General features: G+C 39.3%; 2 protein-coding genes across 2 annotated transcripts; both read right to left on the reverse strand.

Annotated features, from left to right (window-relative positions):
* Positions 1 to 6,588: 6,588 nt before the first annotated feature.
* On the reverse strand, positions 6,589 to 7,843 carry ccl27a (chemokine (C-C motif) ligand 27a). Its single transcript, XM_069699358.1, has 3 exons — positions 7,774 to 7,843; positions 6,997 to 7,114; positions 6,589 to 6,729 (listed from the first exon to the last, which is right to left on the reverse strand). The coding sequence occupies exons 1-3, from the start codon at positions 7,835 to 7,837 to the stop codon at positions 6,618 to 6,620; spliced, it is 294 nt and encodes a 97-aa protein (XP_069555459.1). The 5' UTR covers positions 7,838 to 7,843; the 3' UTR covers positions 6,589 to 6,617.
* Positions 7,844 to 12,239: 4,396 nt separating this feature from the next.
* Positions 12,240 to 15,237, reverse strand: avp (arginine vasopressin). The gene is made up of 4 exons (XM_069699598.1): positions 15,149 to 15,237; positions 14,565 to 14,752; positions 13,466 to 13,670; positions 12,240 to 13,349 (listed from the first exon to the last, which is right to left on the reverse strand). Exons 2-4 carry the CDS (start codon positions 14,748 to 14,750, stop codon positions 13,222 to 13,224), a joined length of 519 nt encoding a protein of 172 aa, XP_069555699.1. The 5' UTR covers positions 14,751 to 14,752; positions 15,149 to 15,237; the 3' UTR covers positions 12,240 to 13,221.

Raw genomic sequence — 15,237 nt, forward strand, 5'->3', positions numbered from 1 at the left:
GTTTCCTGTCAACCACTGGTGAGCAGCTAAAAGGGTGGGCGGTCCTCACCCTATTACATAATTCAGAAGGGGACGCTTGAGGTGTTTTACTTTTCTTTAAAGTGTCAAGCCCACTATCACTTAACGGCGAAACTAAAATAACATACATACGACATAAAGTACATCAATATAGAATGAACCATACTTTTTCCATTCAATGTGTTTGATATAGTTTATAGATGGAAATAAAACAGTTAAAAAAAAATATGGCTGGGGTTACTTATTTGGAACGCATTTTGGGGAATTTTACATCGTTTATTACGTAAAAGTAGCGAGATCAATGACGTAACATGTAAGTAACTCATAGCAAGTAAAACAGTGGCCTTTGAAATTATATAGAATACGGCGGAGGTCTTCAACAGGGGGGTCCGTGAAATTTTTAGTTGATTAGACAATTATTATTATTATTTTTTTCCAAAAATGTAAATGTCTTTAAATACACATTAACATGAATCCAACATGTTGTAGCGAATGGATAAATGGAGGCAGAAGATGTTATCTTTCAGTCAGAAATGCACACATTCAGGTTGTGGACCAGGTGGTTTTTAATTTTGGGGTACTTTAGTTTAAACTACAGCAAATTCCCCCTTATTAGCTTGTAGTATGTCTTCCCTACTAGTACATTTGTATGCAAAAACTTGCAGTTTAAACCTGCCAGTTTAATTGTTTTCCTTTGTTGAACAGAGTACCATTAAGTTGTCAAGGACTTGATTGAACTGTTCTGTAATGTGGCTGCAGTATAGAGTCGATAGCTATTCACAATATCAGTGCCATAACTTTTTGACTAAATGTGTCCAGTTTTTGTGGATGCTAAAATAAAGGCAGGCTCTCCCTGTAGGTAGTCTGTAGGGCAGTAAACTACAGAATACTGTTACCTGCTGCAGACATGCTTACCTTTGATTAAGTTTACATCTTGAGCTGTATATATACAGTATGTTTCTGTCATGTTTTGCTCTCCATTTCATATTGTGTGTACACTGATAAGACATAAAAACATAAAAACATCTGAGATAAGTGTCCTTAATTTACTGTACATCAAACAGCACTGTGGCCATTTAGGATTTGCATGTTTAGCACACATCATTAACTGACTACATTCTTTTAATACACAAAATGAAATAATACAGCAGCATTAAAGACCAAATCCAAACCTCTAAGTGACTCATTAGAGTGTATGTTTTTGAATGAAGAATACTGACTAAGAACAGGATGTCACATTCATATTCTATTCTATTCATGAAGTTACACCATGTATTATTTTGTAAAACATTTGTTCCCAGACTGCAGAGCTATCTGACAGCTATGCCAAGTTAAACATTGTCAGACAAAGAGCAGCCGTCACGCTTCAGTAAGCAAGTAGGCAAAGTATGTTCTCTTCTACATTGTGCTGTCTTCATAACTCTTCTGTTTGGATGACAAACTGCCTTATTTCAATCTAGTTTGTTTGCTCCAGGCAGAGTTCTCAATATGCTGTTAGCATTAGATCTGTAGGGAAAAAGTTGTACTGATATATTACATCTGTTGAGACAAACACTGTATGATGGTAAGAAAACACTTTGCTGAATTTTGTACATCACCCATAGTCATATTAAAAAATGGATATGCTTTATATAAGCTAAAAGTCAAACATCTTATACTTTATGTCTTTCTGTATAAAGCAGCTACTTTGCAAATGTGTGCGGATTTCTGTTGATCTTCAGTGCAGCAGCTGCTCGTATCAAGTGCTGTAACACTAGATTTAAAAACAGGATCGTGCACGTTTTTGGGAGTGTGTAAAGAGAAGGTACTGTATGCAGGATACACTTTGCAGGGTTATGAGGAGCTGCCTGATGAAAGTGTCAAGTGCATCATTTTCTAAAGTACACAAAAAGGGAAATACCATATTATTGCATGTGAAATTACAATTCTACTACCTGCATTCACATACCAAACTCCTCTCTAACTCAAAGGATGCTATGATCACACTACCTTCATACACATTTTTTATACACCTAAGTAAAGATTACCTAGTACAACGCCTAAGCAACAAGGTGAGAGTGCGCAGTATCTCACTAGGGTTATCAAGTGGGCACCTCCCTTCCTCGGTGTTTTGTCGACACACGTCAGGAAGGCTTAACAGCCAACCTGGTGTCCCAGAACTACTCTTTTTAATACTCGCATCCACCACCTCAGCTTTACCTACTTAACATATGGTCTAGGATGACTTCTGCATATATCTTGGCTCAAAGTCACAAGGTCATAACTGTCATTCAGGTGGTACTATGCTATTTGCTATTCTTCTAATTGCATGCACTGTTTATAAACACACTCTTCATGTTTGTTCAGTTTTCATCTCTATTTGCTGTGTGTTTCCACAAGATGGGGCTATAGCATCAGACGTGTGGCCCTCACAGTTTAAAATATAAATGTCTTGAACTGATACAGTGGCAGGTAATTACAAGGAAAGTTTTCCCCTTTGTTTTGATGTCTTCCAGTCAGACTTTCGACAGCACCACAGTACTGAAACTGCTGTTGTTAAGGTTTTTAACAACATCCACTTAAACACAGAGGGTGGCAGAATTTCAGTCTTTGTATTACTGGATCTCAGTGCTGCATTCGACACGGTCGACCATGACATACTACTAGACAGACTAAAAATCTGGGTGGGACTCTCTGGCACAGCACTAAACTGGTTTGAATCCTACTTGAAGGACTGAGAATACTTTGTGTCTGTAGCTAATTACACATCAGAGCGGACTAAAATGACGTGGTGTTCCCAGAGGTTCAATTCTGGAGCCTCTTCTGTTCAACATCTACATGCTTCCACTGGCTCAGATTATGGAAAGAAACAAAGTGTGTTATCATAATTATGCAGACGACACACAAATCTACATAACTATATCACCAGGGGACTATAATCCCATACAAGGGTTAGGTAAATGCACTGAACAAATCAACAACTGGATGTGCCAACATTTTCTTCAATTACACAAAGATAAAACAGAAGTAATTGTTTTTGGGGCCAAGGAAGAACGATTGAAAGTCAGCGCTCAGCTTCAATCACTGATGTTAAAAACCACAAACCGAGCCAGAAATCTCGGTGTAGTTATGGATTCAGACCTCAATCTGAACAGCCATATCAAGACAATTACAAAATCAGCCTACTATCACCTGAATAATATATCAAGGATTAGAGGATTTATGTCTCAACAGGATTTGGAAAAACTTGTCCATGCATTCATCTTCAGTAGACTCAACTATTGTAACGGTGTGTTTAAGGGTCCCTGTAAAAAGTTAATCAGAACGCTGCAGCTGATTCAGAACGCTGCAGCTCGAGTCCTCACTAAGACCAAGAAAGTGGATCACATCACTCCAGTTCTGAAGTCTTTACACTGGCTTCCTGTCCAACAAAGAATTGACTTTAAAATCCTGCTGTTGGTCTATAAAGCACTGAATGGTTTAGGGCCAAAATACATTTGTGATCTGCTGCGACCTTATGAACCATCCCGACCCCTCAGGTCGTCTGGGACGAATCTCCCATCTGTCCCCAGAGTCAGAACTAAACATGGAGAAGCAGCGTTCAGGTTTTCTGCTCCACATACAGTATCTGGAACAAACTCCCAGAAAGCTGCAGGTCTGCTGAGACCCTCAGCTGCTTCAAATCAAGATTGAAGACTTTTTTTGTTTGCTGCTGCCTTTACTTGAACCTGATTCAAGTATGTTGATCAATTTCCTGTATTTCTGCATTTTACTAGTATATTTTATTTCTTAAACTGCACTGCAACTTTTATTCAAATTTTTTTTTAAGCTTCTTTAATGTTTTGATGACTGTTTTTAATGTTTCAATCAATGTTCTTGATTGTTTTTACATTTCCTTTTCTTTTGCCTTATGTTTTGATGCTTTTAATGGTTTTATGTGAAGCACTTTGAATTGCCTTGTTGTTGAAATGTGCTATACAAATAAACTTGCCTTGCCTTTGGTTTTACTTTCATCTGTTTGATTATTTGTGCAAGTCTGCCCTGGTACATTCTTCATTTTATGGGGATATCTGCTGTTCTGATAATTTTTCGTTTCACATTAAACCGCTCCCTTGAGGCTCAGCTTTTCCACAAATTGATGGCTCCACTTTGAGCGAAATCAACCAGAGCCAAACCTTTCTGACAGTTTGAGTGCTGAGGACGAGTCAGTGCCTGGAGAATTATGAGAGTGGATTAAGTTGTGGGCAGGAGTTCAACAGTAAACAGCTGTGCCATGTTTTCGTGTGTGATACGGTAACTTTCAATGTCGCCCAGTATGACACCATGGTGTTTGTTTTCTCATTAGATTTTCTTACACTATTTCTCATGTCATGGAGCCTGATTGTCTTTTTAACTGTGTGGTTTTTATCAAGGAAATTAAAATAGTGCCGTGAAGGAGGGCTCACTGGTAAATGACTAGTTAGAGGCTGAAATTTCTTTACAGTTAGGATGCTTTGACTAGTGACCACTTAAGAAACCTGCTCTGACTTGACTATACTCGAAAGTATTTCTGAACGTTTAAGAGCCTGAGTGACTCAAGAGGCAGATAGATTTGCTGGAGGCTTTTCCCTTATTCCAGACAGTTGAAGTATTTGTCATTTTAACAGCTTAATTGATCTGTGTCTTGATTTATAAGAATTGATTTATAACGTTTGCTATTTAGTGACAGAAATTACAATATCGATTACATAAAAGTAAGAGAATAATGGTTCATGAATGGCAACTGGATGCAACAGCAACAGATACTGCCAGGGAAAGAATGAAAAGATTAAAATATGTTGCTTTTTTTCTGCATTTTTCACACACATAATGGCAGAATATTTTTTTTAAAACTTCACTTTTCTGCACTGTTTGAGGCTGGAGGATACACAAATTATTTTTGTTATTACTCAGTTTCTTTTAGTCTTGCTGGATTTAAATGTTGATTTTTTTTAATAACTTTAAAATACGAGACATATTGTATCATATACAGTATTTAGTGTTGGAGACCAACATTATGTCGATTTTTGAAGATATTTAGCCCACTTAAAAGTAAACATAAACAAAGAGTAAAAAGTTCTTTAAATGTACAACTTGTACAACTCAGGTAAAAACCTAAAATAACATAAAGATATCCAACAAAAGCCCTCGTGTACAAAGATGTCACTGAGTGGCACTAATGGTAAATGCCCTTAGGTTTTTCTGCCTCTTCGTCTCAGTTTTTAAATTTTTTTTTTTTTTTTTTATTGAATTGCTCAACTTGGAAACAGAACAAATAAATCAAATACATGAGCTCAGTGAAGCTTTTGAAAATGTTTGACAGCTGTTGCTGTGTAGCAGCTTGTCAGAGTTATAACGAGGAGGATCTGGGTTGTGATCATCAAAGAACAAGACCGAACAAGAAAAGTCAACTTTACTTTCACTTTTATAAAGAGCTAGAGTCACATTTTCAACACAATTTTTTCTTAGATTCCTCAAATATATAAAGGTCCATTTATTGTCATTTGCTTATTTGTCATCCAATAATTTTGGTCAAAGTCGTCTGTCTCAGTATCTCAATTTACATGACAAGATTTCTTATTACTGAATGCAAATTAAATGTAGTACCATTAAATGCCACAAAGTCCCAGATGAATGATCACGCAACCTGGTATCACAGCAAAGCTTGAAATTGACATGCCCACGCAATACAGCAAAACGTGAGAGCCACGCTTGTAAATATGTAGGCATGAGAGTTACACGTTTTCCTGTAGTGGACAAGCGTGTCTATTTATGCTTTGCCCGTGATACTGGGTTAGAGAATGATAATGTTATCGATACTGATTGCCATTTGTCACCCTCCCTCGGTTAGAGATTTCTGATTGAATTTCCTGCTGTATGGCCAACAATTAGTAAAGTCCTCAATGTCGACATTATTTTGACCTGCATGCCTTTCTAAAATGACTGAATATTTTTGGCCGACAGCAGGTTTTTATCCAAAATACAAACTGTGGCTCGATTGCCACCACTCTACATCTGCAGATGCACAGAAAACAACATAAAAGAAAAGTAACACTTTTTGACTGTATTAATGCAATGGTGGGAAATATTTGCATCATTGAATCAAGTAAAAATAGAAATACCATAAGATAAAAATACTCAATTACATGCAAAAACCCATGTGTAAAATAAAAGTATAGACATATTAGATGGGTTAACATGTAAGCAGTACATTCATGTTGTAGACATGTGAGGTGGATCTTATTTTCAACAGTTTCTTATAGTCTGTAACAATGCATCAAACTTTAATAAAGTCAACACATTATTTTTGAACATGAAATCTTCATCTGAAAAATAACCATACCCATCACATAACTGTATTGGAGTTAAGAGTTGATTTTCATTACATACATCTCACTGAAATACCAAATATTAGGCAGTATAAAATGGAAAGATATTGTGGAAATTTAAGTAAAATATAAGTACCCCTTAACTGTACTGACAATAAGTGCATTAATTGAGTAAAACAAAACATTGAGAATATGATACAACCCTTGAAAGCACCAGTTGTAGAAAACACAATACACCGATAACTGGAGGAGAGATTAATTTTATTCGACATCTCAGTAAAGCCTTTTCTGCTTGTTCTGTTTCATTTGCCTCTGAAGTCTCTTCAGGTCTCCCTTCACTTTAAGATGAGCACAAATGGGCTTCCTCAAGTGCTTTACGTACAGCCTGTGGATCCACAAAGAAAGAGGAATACATTTTAGTTTTACACAACAGCACAAATATAATGCATGCTTATGTAAACTTAAGGTGGTATCTGAAACTTTCTGACACCTGAAACCTATTCTTGGTGGAACAGTTTATTTTTGTGTCATTGCTACTGTAGATCTTTCATACTGTATATATACTGAGTGCTTGATCATAGGAAAGAATTGTTATGTTGAAACTCCAAAATTACTTTAAAGCTTTGGCTCATTGTTGAGTCTCACCACTTACTTTAGTGCAGGGATGTCACAGGCACCGCTGCCTTCCTGCACATCCCATTTGTGAACTTTCAGTAGTATTTGTCTGGAGATTTCCCTCTTTGTTGTGATGCAGCATCTTGGGATGCCAGCTGTAATATGAAAACAAAATCAAATGTAAGAATGATGAAAAGAAAATATAAAATAGCATAATATTGTAACTGACAAAAAAATATGTACTGGAATTTGTAATAGAGTAAATAGTGTCTCCATCAGTGCTTTCCATTATTTATAATTGTTTTCAAAGCAGCACAATACAAGCTTAGGAAAACAAGAAACCTGAACTGAGTTTAACAGATTTGTATTGCGCAATAGTGACTACAGAGCACACAAGAGTCAGTTGAAATTTGATGTGATGAAACAGGTTTTTGTCTGAATAATTTTAGTCTGTAAAATTAAAAAGCAGCTGGATAACATGAATAAACTGCTGCAGGTATCTTCATTCTGTGCTTTTCATACAACACATGACTGGTTAAACTTTTGAAGGCAAAATGAAATATCAGCAACTGTTTGCATCAGTTATATTTGTATTTCTTGGTACCACACACACACACACACACACACACACACAAAAGATGAGGTCAACACACCTCAGCATTTTACCCTCCAAAAACAATAAAAAAAATATGAATTTACACTCATTCAAGAGGATGTAAATTATTTATAATCAGATGAAACTGATTTAGCAAAAGTGCCTTCATAGTTTTAACATATGTAACAATGTATATGTCATTAAGAGTGGGGTCCTTACCTTCAGTGGAGGTGATGGCCAAAGCACACAGACAGACAATCACAAAGATACTTTTCAGATCCATGACGGCAGAGCAAGTGGAGGGAGGAAATCAGTCCCTGCTGTTTAAATACACACACACACACACACGCACACACGCACGCACACACACACACACACACATGTGCACCCAGATACAAGTGTTGAAAGTGTGTGAACATGAACCAGTAAGCATCTCTCTGAACATGAGATGTTGCTGAAAATAATGAAAGGTTTAAAGAAAAAGCGATGATGTGTTAAAGTAAAAGTATGTATTAAAATAAACGTCACTTTCACTTAGAACTCCGACTCCCATTTTAAACTGATAGTTCTGGATAAACATGTGGTACAAATATGTTCTATTCAGACAGGCTCCAACCTGTTTAACAGCCATTCTTTTACAGGAACTTATTTGACTGATAGAAGCTTAAAATGACAACCGCCACACCCACAGTCAGGAAAGCTTGGATCCAGGTGACCCTCTAATAGTTAAAGTCAAATTGAAACATAAACAAGGTCAAATTTGAGCTTAACTGAAGTGTACGCCACCTACATTTAAAGCCTGGAAACAGATTAGTGTGTGTGTGGCTAGTGCAAGGCTCTGTAATAATGTTTAGATGTTGAAAAGGAATTGATTTTTGTTGTTAATGTAACCCAGGTAATGTTCAGGAGCAGTGACGAGGATGAACCGTACCTGAGCACACAGGTGTCAGAAATCATCACCAGAGGTCCGTTCATACAGAGGGAAGGGAATCCATTTGACCCACAACCATTCTCAATTGTGGCGAACCCTGATGTTCCTAATGTTGGGCCGAACAGCTCTACACGTCCACCTGAGAGACCTAGTTATGAGCTGCAGTCAGACATTCCCATTGATAGCCGAGATAGTAGAACTCCAGAACATGTTGTTATTGACATCCCAGAATCTGAAGTGACACGTGTACAGATAATGTCGCAACAGAGCCTGTAGTTGAGGATACTGACAGTGGAGCACCAGAGTTTGAGTCAATAGGTTTGAGACGTTCTGGTAGGGAAAGGTGGCAACCCCGCAAATTAATTCATGATGAGTTAGACATGACAAGAAAAGCTTTTTTTTTAAATTTTTTTTTTAGGGATTCATCAAGTGACGACGAGCTGCTTCGTCTGCTATCCCGTCTGGATCTTCAGCGCTGCTCGTGGATGCTGCACCGTGTCAAGGGGCGGTAGGAACAAATTCCGAAAAACTTAAAGGATCCAATTTTATTTGCACTTTATTTTCTGAGTTTTTTTGGATTCAAACAAACAACCGAAAATCCGTTGGAAGACACTAATGGTGAAGTGTTGAACGGGACCTACTTTGATTGACAACTGTAAAGGACTAAAAGAGACTATTAAGATCTAACAACTGAATTATTTTGGGTTTAACAGAGTTCACAGGTTTATATCTGATTTGAGAGGGACATTATTTGTCATAATATGCAATTCCATGATTCTATATCCAATTTTGTTACATGGTGATCTAAGGTTAAGTGGAATTCATTTTTTTTGTTAAGATCTGAAGTTGGGTTAATGTGAGATTTAAAGGTATTGTTCAAGTGAGATGGTTTAATTAATTCTGCAAATAAATACCCTCATTAAGACTTGAATCATTGGTTGTGTGTGCTTTGTGGGCTCGAGGTCTCATTGCTCTCATATAGAGTTGCTACCACCAATCTCCTTACCGAACCTAGTAATTGAAACTAAGTGAACTGTAACCAAGATAATCTGAAAAATCTTGGCCTGAACTGTTAAAGAACCTCAGATACTGATATTACATAGATAGTAGGGCCAGGGTTAGCATCATAGATAACCTTTAAAAAAATGTCCCCTCGGGGATTAATAAAGTAACTACCTAACCTAGTAAAAGATTACGTGCTACAACACCAAGGGTTACATTAAGAAAAATCTGAGTTGTAGTTTGTAGTGATGATCACTGAATTTAAGCTCCTGAATCAGCAAACATCTGCTCTGCATGTATGCCATGAGTAAAAAAGGACACGTGCCTATTCTAGCTGAGTAGAAAACAATTACCATTAAGGGAAAATGAAATCTGCCATTGGGCGAAGGCAGGGTACACCCCGGACAGATTGCCAGTCCATCACAGGGCCAACACATAGAGACAGACGGAAACAAAGACCATTCACGCTCTCGTTCACACCTAAGGGCAATTTGTAGAACAACCAATTAACTTGAGGTGCATGTTTTTGGATGGTGGGACGAATCCGGAGTACCCGGAGAGAACCCACGCAGGTACAGGGAGAACATGGAAACTCCACACAGAAAGGTCCAGGCCCAGATTCAAACCCAGAACCTTTTCGCTGTGAGGCGACAATGCTAATCATTGCAACACTGTGCCACACATGTTGTGCAATTTAACAGAGCGTGCAAGAGCACAATATACTCATTGAAAAAAAATTCACCATGTTCCCTCGGCGAAATTTTTCTGGTCCCATAAATGACAAACTGACTAAGTGGGTGTTTCTTTCAAAACTGGGAATGTTTGTGATGCGGTAGCTGTAAAACCGACAAATGAAAACAGTCTTTATCACAATATGTTTACTTTTAACTTTTGAACATGCAACGCTTCACACCTGATCCCACACAAAGTCTTAGAATAACAAGACTTTGTGATTTCTGTTCTTTTGTGTTCCTCCAGTCAGGGGAGTGTGACAAAAACGTCACACTGTAGTTTGAAATTGCCTGACAATGTTTTTTTTAAAAGCACATTAAATCTGGTTGGTTTAGTCTTTAGAATAAGCTGCAGTCTGGTTTGACAATATTGGCTGCATTAGGAAAATACTGTTGCCATGAAGAAGAAGACAAAGAGTCTGTTGATGTTAGTACGTGAAAAGGGACTAACCAAAGTCAATAAGACACAACGTCTGGGAATTATAAGCATGCGTGATAAATTTTGTGCCCGTCCAATGCAAGCAGATTTTGAGACATTTTACAAGATGACTGAAAGATTTGACCTGCTGGAGGCACAAGAGGAAGGTTCTGAGGGATCACCAAAGTCATCAAGATTCACCCTTTAGGAACCTTGAATGTTTGTACAAAAGTCAGTTGCAATCCACCAGGTAGTTATTGAGATATTTTAGTCTGGACCAGAGAGGTTGACTGACCAACCAACTGACCGATCACTGCCTCACTGTATTTCCTCTATTTTGTTTCATTTCATAATGTGTGATATTTTTTCTTTGCATTTTGCAGAAATGATTGTGGGTGATTTTTGTTAAAGTTTTATAGGAGTCAGACAGAACGTGACGATAATATATAGTAATTGACTTTAAATGGTTAGTCAGACTATTTCTGGTCAATAATTGTAAGTGGAAAAAAGATTTGAATACACGATGTGATTATGCAGCCTGGTACTGTGCCCAAGTGTGTAATACAACAACCAGAATATACTGCGTCAATGTGACAGTTGGCCTTACCCGAGCGTAAAAAGTAGATGCGTAGATGCATGACCCAGATCATCAGTGTCATGTGACTGAAGTCATTTGAAAGCGTAGAGAAGTGCTAAACTCCATGTGGGAGGTGGTCCGGATAAAACACCAGGCAGAACAGGGATTACGATGTGGGAGATTTCTTTCAAAAGCCTTATGTTAAACCTGTCCAAGTAGTTTTTGTTGCCTGAACCAAAACACCTGGTCTTATCTTCACAAATGTAGCCATGTTTTAAATTCTTAAACCTAACATGGTTTTTCATGCCTACAGGTAAGGCAAAAAAAAAAAAAAAAAGCCCATACTCATTCCCAGGTGTCAAAAACTGTTGTTTTGTCACCGCTGTCGGTTTCTGTGGTGGAGCCTAAGACGTACGCACAAGGTACCTTCTATGTTATGCACTGTGAAGAGGCAAGCTGAAAAAGGTCATGTGACGCAGTATAAAAGTAGAGAAGTCCACATCGGAGGTTGGATCCATGATGAAGCAAAAGCTAAAGTATATGTCTTTTAAGGAACCAAAACCATAATGCTTTCCGAACAAAGCCCGCGCCCGGTTTTTGGTATGTAAATGCTAAGCACCATGCGTGTCCATATGAGACAGACAAGGGGCACGGCGCCTGAAGGAAAGCGGCGCCTTGTGCACCCGTGTTATACAAGGATAGCTTTCAAAAACGTCAGTATTTGACGCCCTGGAAATGAGAATATGTTGTGAGAAACCGTGACACTGGCACCCTGTGGTGGACTGGGTGGACTGGCACCCTGTGGTGGACTGGCGGGTGTATTACACGCTTTGATGTAATACCGGGTTGGATCACGTTTATATTCGTTCACAGTTTGCACCACCTCTGTCACCGGACCCAACATCATCCACAAACAAACATTTAAAGAGTGATAAGAGTGCAATGACGGATTTTTTTTTTTTTTTTTTTAAATAAAAGGTAACACAAGATGGTTGAGTAAGATTTACAACAAATTACTGAAAGATCCGAGAACAAAATTGTTTATGAGCAATCAAGCTATGTTAACCACATAACTGTTGGAATCTGGGAGGTCCTGCTTCTGTTTCCAGCTGGATCTGGACCACAGAAAAACAAACTGTCATCACGCACAGGTCTGGCAGCAACATCAGCTGTCAGTCATCACACACAAAATAATATGATAATTACAGTTTGCTGTTTGTCTTCTACACAAATTGGGCATGTTGTTACACACCAGTGGAAGATGTGTACTTGAAGGGGAAAGGTAAACTGACTCCAAATCAGCCCTGCAGGTACCACTGTTGCTTGTGCATCAACTGATGTGTGTGCTGGTCTGACTGTGTGATATCTCGGGTGTCAGAAGTGATTAAAAACTACATTCTTTCCACTCTGGCACACATGCAGATAACGATCAAGTGTCAACAGCGAATCATCAGTTAAATGTGTCATTAACTTGAACCTGGGCATCTCAAGAACAAACAACAGAAGCCGGTTTGGCGGTGATACATTCTGTATTCTCTTATTTTCAATATATAATATTTCTACTACACAAGAAGTTACTGCTCAAGCATCGTCATTCGTCCGTTTTACATCGATATCAGTAGCAACTTAATCTTCAATCTCTGACTTACGCGCAGCGTTTTCTGCTATAAGTCTAATTTTATTTATTTATAGCTAATTGGAGCTTTGAGGCGCCCCTTCGGAGAGAATAGAGTTCGTTTACAGTATGTGCATTAGTATATACATTTTTGAAGGGGGAACAAACTGTTTTAATACACATTACTAGGATTCTTTTTTCCCCCTCGGAATTAGTACTCAGTAAACAAGTGGAAGAGAAACAGAATTAGCACAGCAGGAGAGGTTAAGTTTGACTTGGCTGTTTTGTTTTTCGGCTAAGAGTTCAGATCTTGAGGCCTATACTGGAACAAGGATGGCCTTCATTTGTGTTGCCGCTCCAAGCCCGAGGAGCAGTGGGACCTCCGCACACGTACTAGTACTCATTCTGTCCTCTGGTGGCCGCATGCAGCAGACGCAGCAGCAGCTCTGTGGATGAGCTCCCGCGTGCTGGATCTGCGGCCTCCGGCTCCCCGAGGCAGTCAGAGTTCACCACACAGCTCTCTGAATACGGAGGAGAGGAAAGGCACTTCATTCACATTGTGATCACGGATTGAGTTCATACCACATTGCACCTGTTAACTCCCAGAAATATAACAAACTGTCAGACCGGACTGTACCCGAGTTGCAGCATAGCCCTGAAGCAGCGCAGCGTCCTCCCTCTGATCCGCAGGGTCTCCCTCCTGCCTGACAGGGGGTGAGCAGGTAGTTCTCCTCCAGACAGTGAGCTGTTTCCGGGGAGCCCATGAGGCAGCCGAGGCCCTCCCCGCAGCAGATACCGGGGCCGAAGCAGCGGCCCCTGTCCCCGGGGCCGCAAGACATGCACTGCAGGAGAAACGGATTCATTTAAGCGTTAATCAGACGTAATGTACATATTTTTTTTGGAAGATGGAACATAATGCATACTTTTTTTTTTGTATTTAAAAAAAGAAAAGAAAAGCACATTGCAAGAATTCTGGAAAAGCGTTTGTATTCAGAAGATACTTTCACTCTTTCCTCTCAGATTCAAACTACTCCGTGATCGGTGTAAGCGTGAAAACCGTATTTAGCTCACTGATCTCTAAATATTTCTGTTGTGATGACTTTGCTTCTACACCTGAAAATGTGAAAATTATTTGAAAACATGCGGTTTTAAATTATAAACTACAATACAGCAACTGATTATATACACACACAACCTACGTTTTTCTAAATATGTAAATCCAATGTTATGCCTTTTTCTGAAAAGAAATGCCCATTTGCTGGTTTTATTTTTTGGAAACTTTGTTATAAATGACTTACATCAAGGTCCTTATACTTTTTGTTCAAAATGTAAAGCCATTTCACTTAATTTGACAAAAAAAAAAAAATGATAAGCACCATAAAATAAGTACATATTGCCAATGGTTCCAAAACATGAAAAGGCAAATGGCTGTTGATATTCTCACCTCAAATCCAAAACCACAAAACCAATCATAGTTCATCTGATCTCACAACATTCACCCAGGCTACACTTGACTCACATTTCAAAGCGGCTTCAAATGAATTCACAGTTACAATTTATACATTCCTTATTCGCAAGGTTGAATTAGGCTACTTAATACGGGAGGCTGAAAACGGCGTGGAAATGTTTTGAATCCAAGACTTCCGAAAGGAAAACTTAAAACAATAATAAAAAAAAAAAAATAAATAAATCTAAAGAAGTCATGACACCCTGAGCAGAAAGGGTGACGTCCTCACCTGTCTGATCCCAGTCTCGGGCAGCGCTCGTTTCCCTCCTCGGGGGCAGTTCTGGATGTAGCAGGCGGAGGAGAGGGCGAGGAGTCCGAGGACGCACAGGGGGAACGAGGAGTGAGGCATTGCTGCTGGTTCGGAGCGGGCGTCTGGTGTGTGTCCTCCGCCGGTGTGACTGATGTCGCCGGTCATTCCTCGTTTTATAAGCACATGGACATGATTTGGACAAAGCGTTCGATTTCTGACGTCGAGTGTCGTACACCGTTATGCTCCGCGCGCGCACGCACGCACGCGCGGCCCGAAGGCCACCCGGCGTATGCGCGCAGCGCGTGCGCGAGAGGTCGCGGCAGATGTGGTTCTGCATCGGATCCGTGCCATCTAACAAATCAGGAAAACGGCAGCGGCAGCGAGAGATGCCTGTTCTGTATTCAGCGCTGCGCCGCGCGCATTTCTAATAACTTTTCAGAAGTTCAGCCTCCGCGGCGGATGACACACACACACACACACACACACACACACACACACACACACACCAAAAAAAAAAAAATGGCACATGAACAACTAATTGGGAGTTTATGAACAATAATTACCGCAATAAGCGCGATGATGAAGAACATTTGAGGGTGATCATGCTCAGTTTAGCCGTCATGTTAATTCATCACTGCACCGCAGACATTTC

Source organism: Brachyistius frenatus, unplaced genomic scaffold, assembly GCF_029030835.1.
Source record: "Brachyistius frenatus isolate BFR_SWC_R1_liver_20210118 unplaced genomic scaffold, ASM2903083v1 Contig_30, whole genome shotgun sequence".
NCBI classification, from domain to species: domain Eukaryota; kingdom Metazoa; phylum Chordata; class Actinopteri; family Embiotocidae; genus Brachyistius; species Brachyistius frenatus.

Coding starts and splice junctions, on each gene's coding strand:
- ccl27a (XM_069699358.1), bottom strand. CDS start 7,837: ATGGATCTGAAAAGTATCTTTGTGATTGTCTGTCTGTGTGCTTTGGCC. Junction 7,115..7,773: donor GGCCATCACCTCCACTGAAG/GTAAGGACCCCA, acceptor TTCATATTACAG/CTGGCATCCCAAGATGCTGC. Junction 6,730..6,996: donor TGTGACATCCCTGCACTAAA/GTAAGTGGTGAG, acceptor GTGGATCCACAG/GCTGTACGTAAAGCACTTGA.
- avp (XM_069699598.1), bottom strand. CDS start 14,750: ATGACCGGCGACATCAGTCACACCGGCGGAGGACACACACCAGACGCC. Junction 13,671..14,564: donor CCGAGACTGGGATCAGACAG/GTGAGGACGTCA, acceptor TTTCTCCTGCAG/TGCATGTCTTGCGGCCCCGG. Junction 13,350..13,465: donor AGGGCTATGCTGCAACTCGG/GTACAGTCCGGT, acceptor CTCCGTATTCAG/AGAGCTGTGTGGTGAACTCT.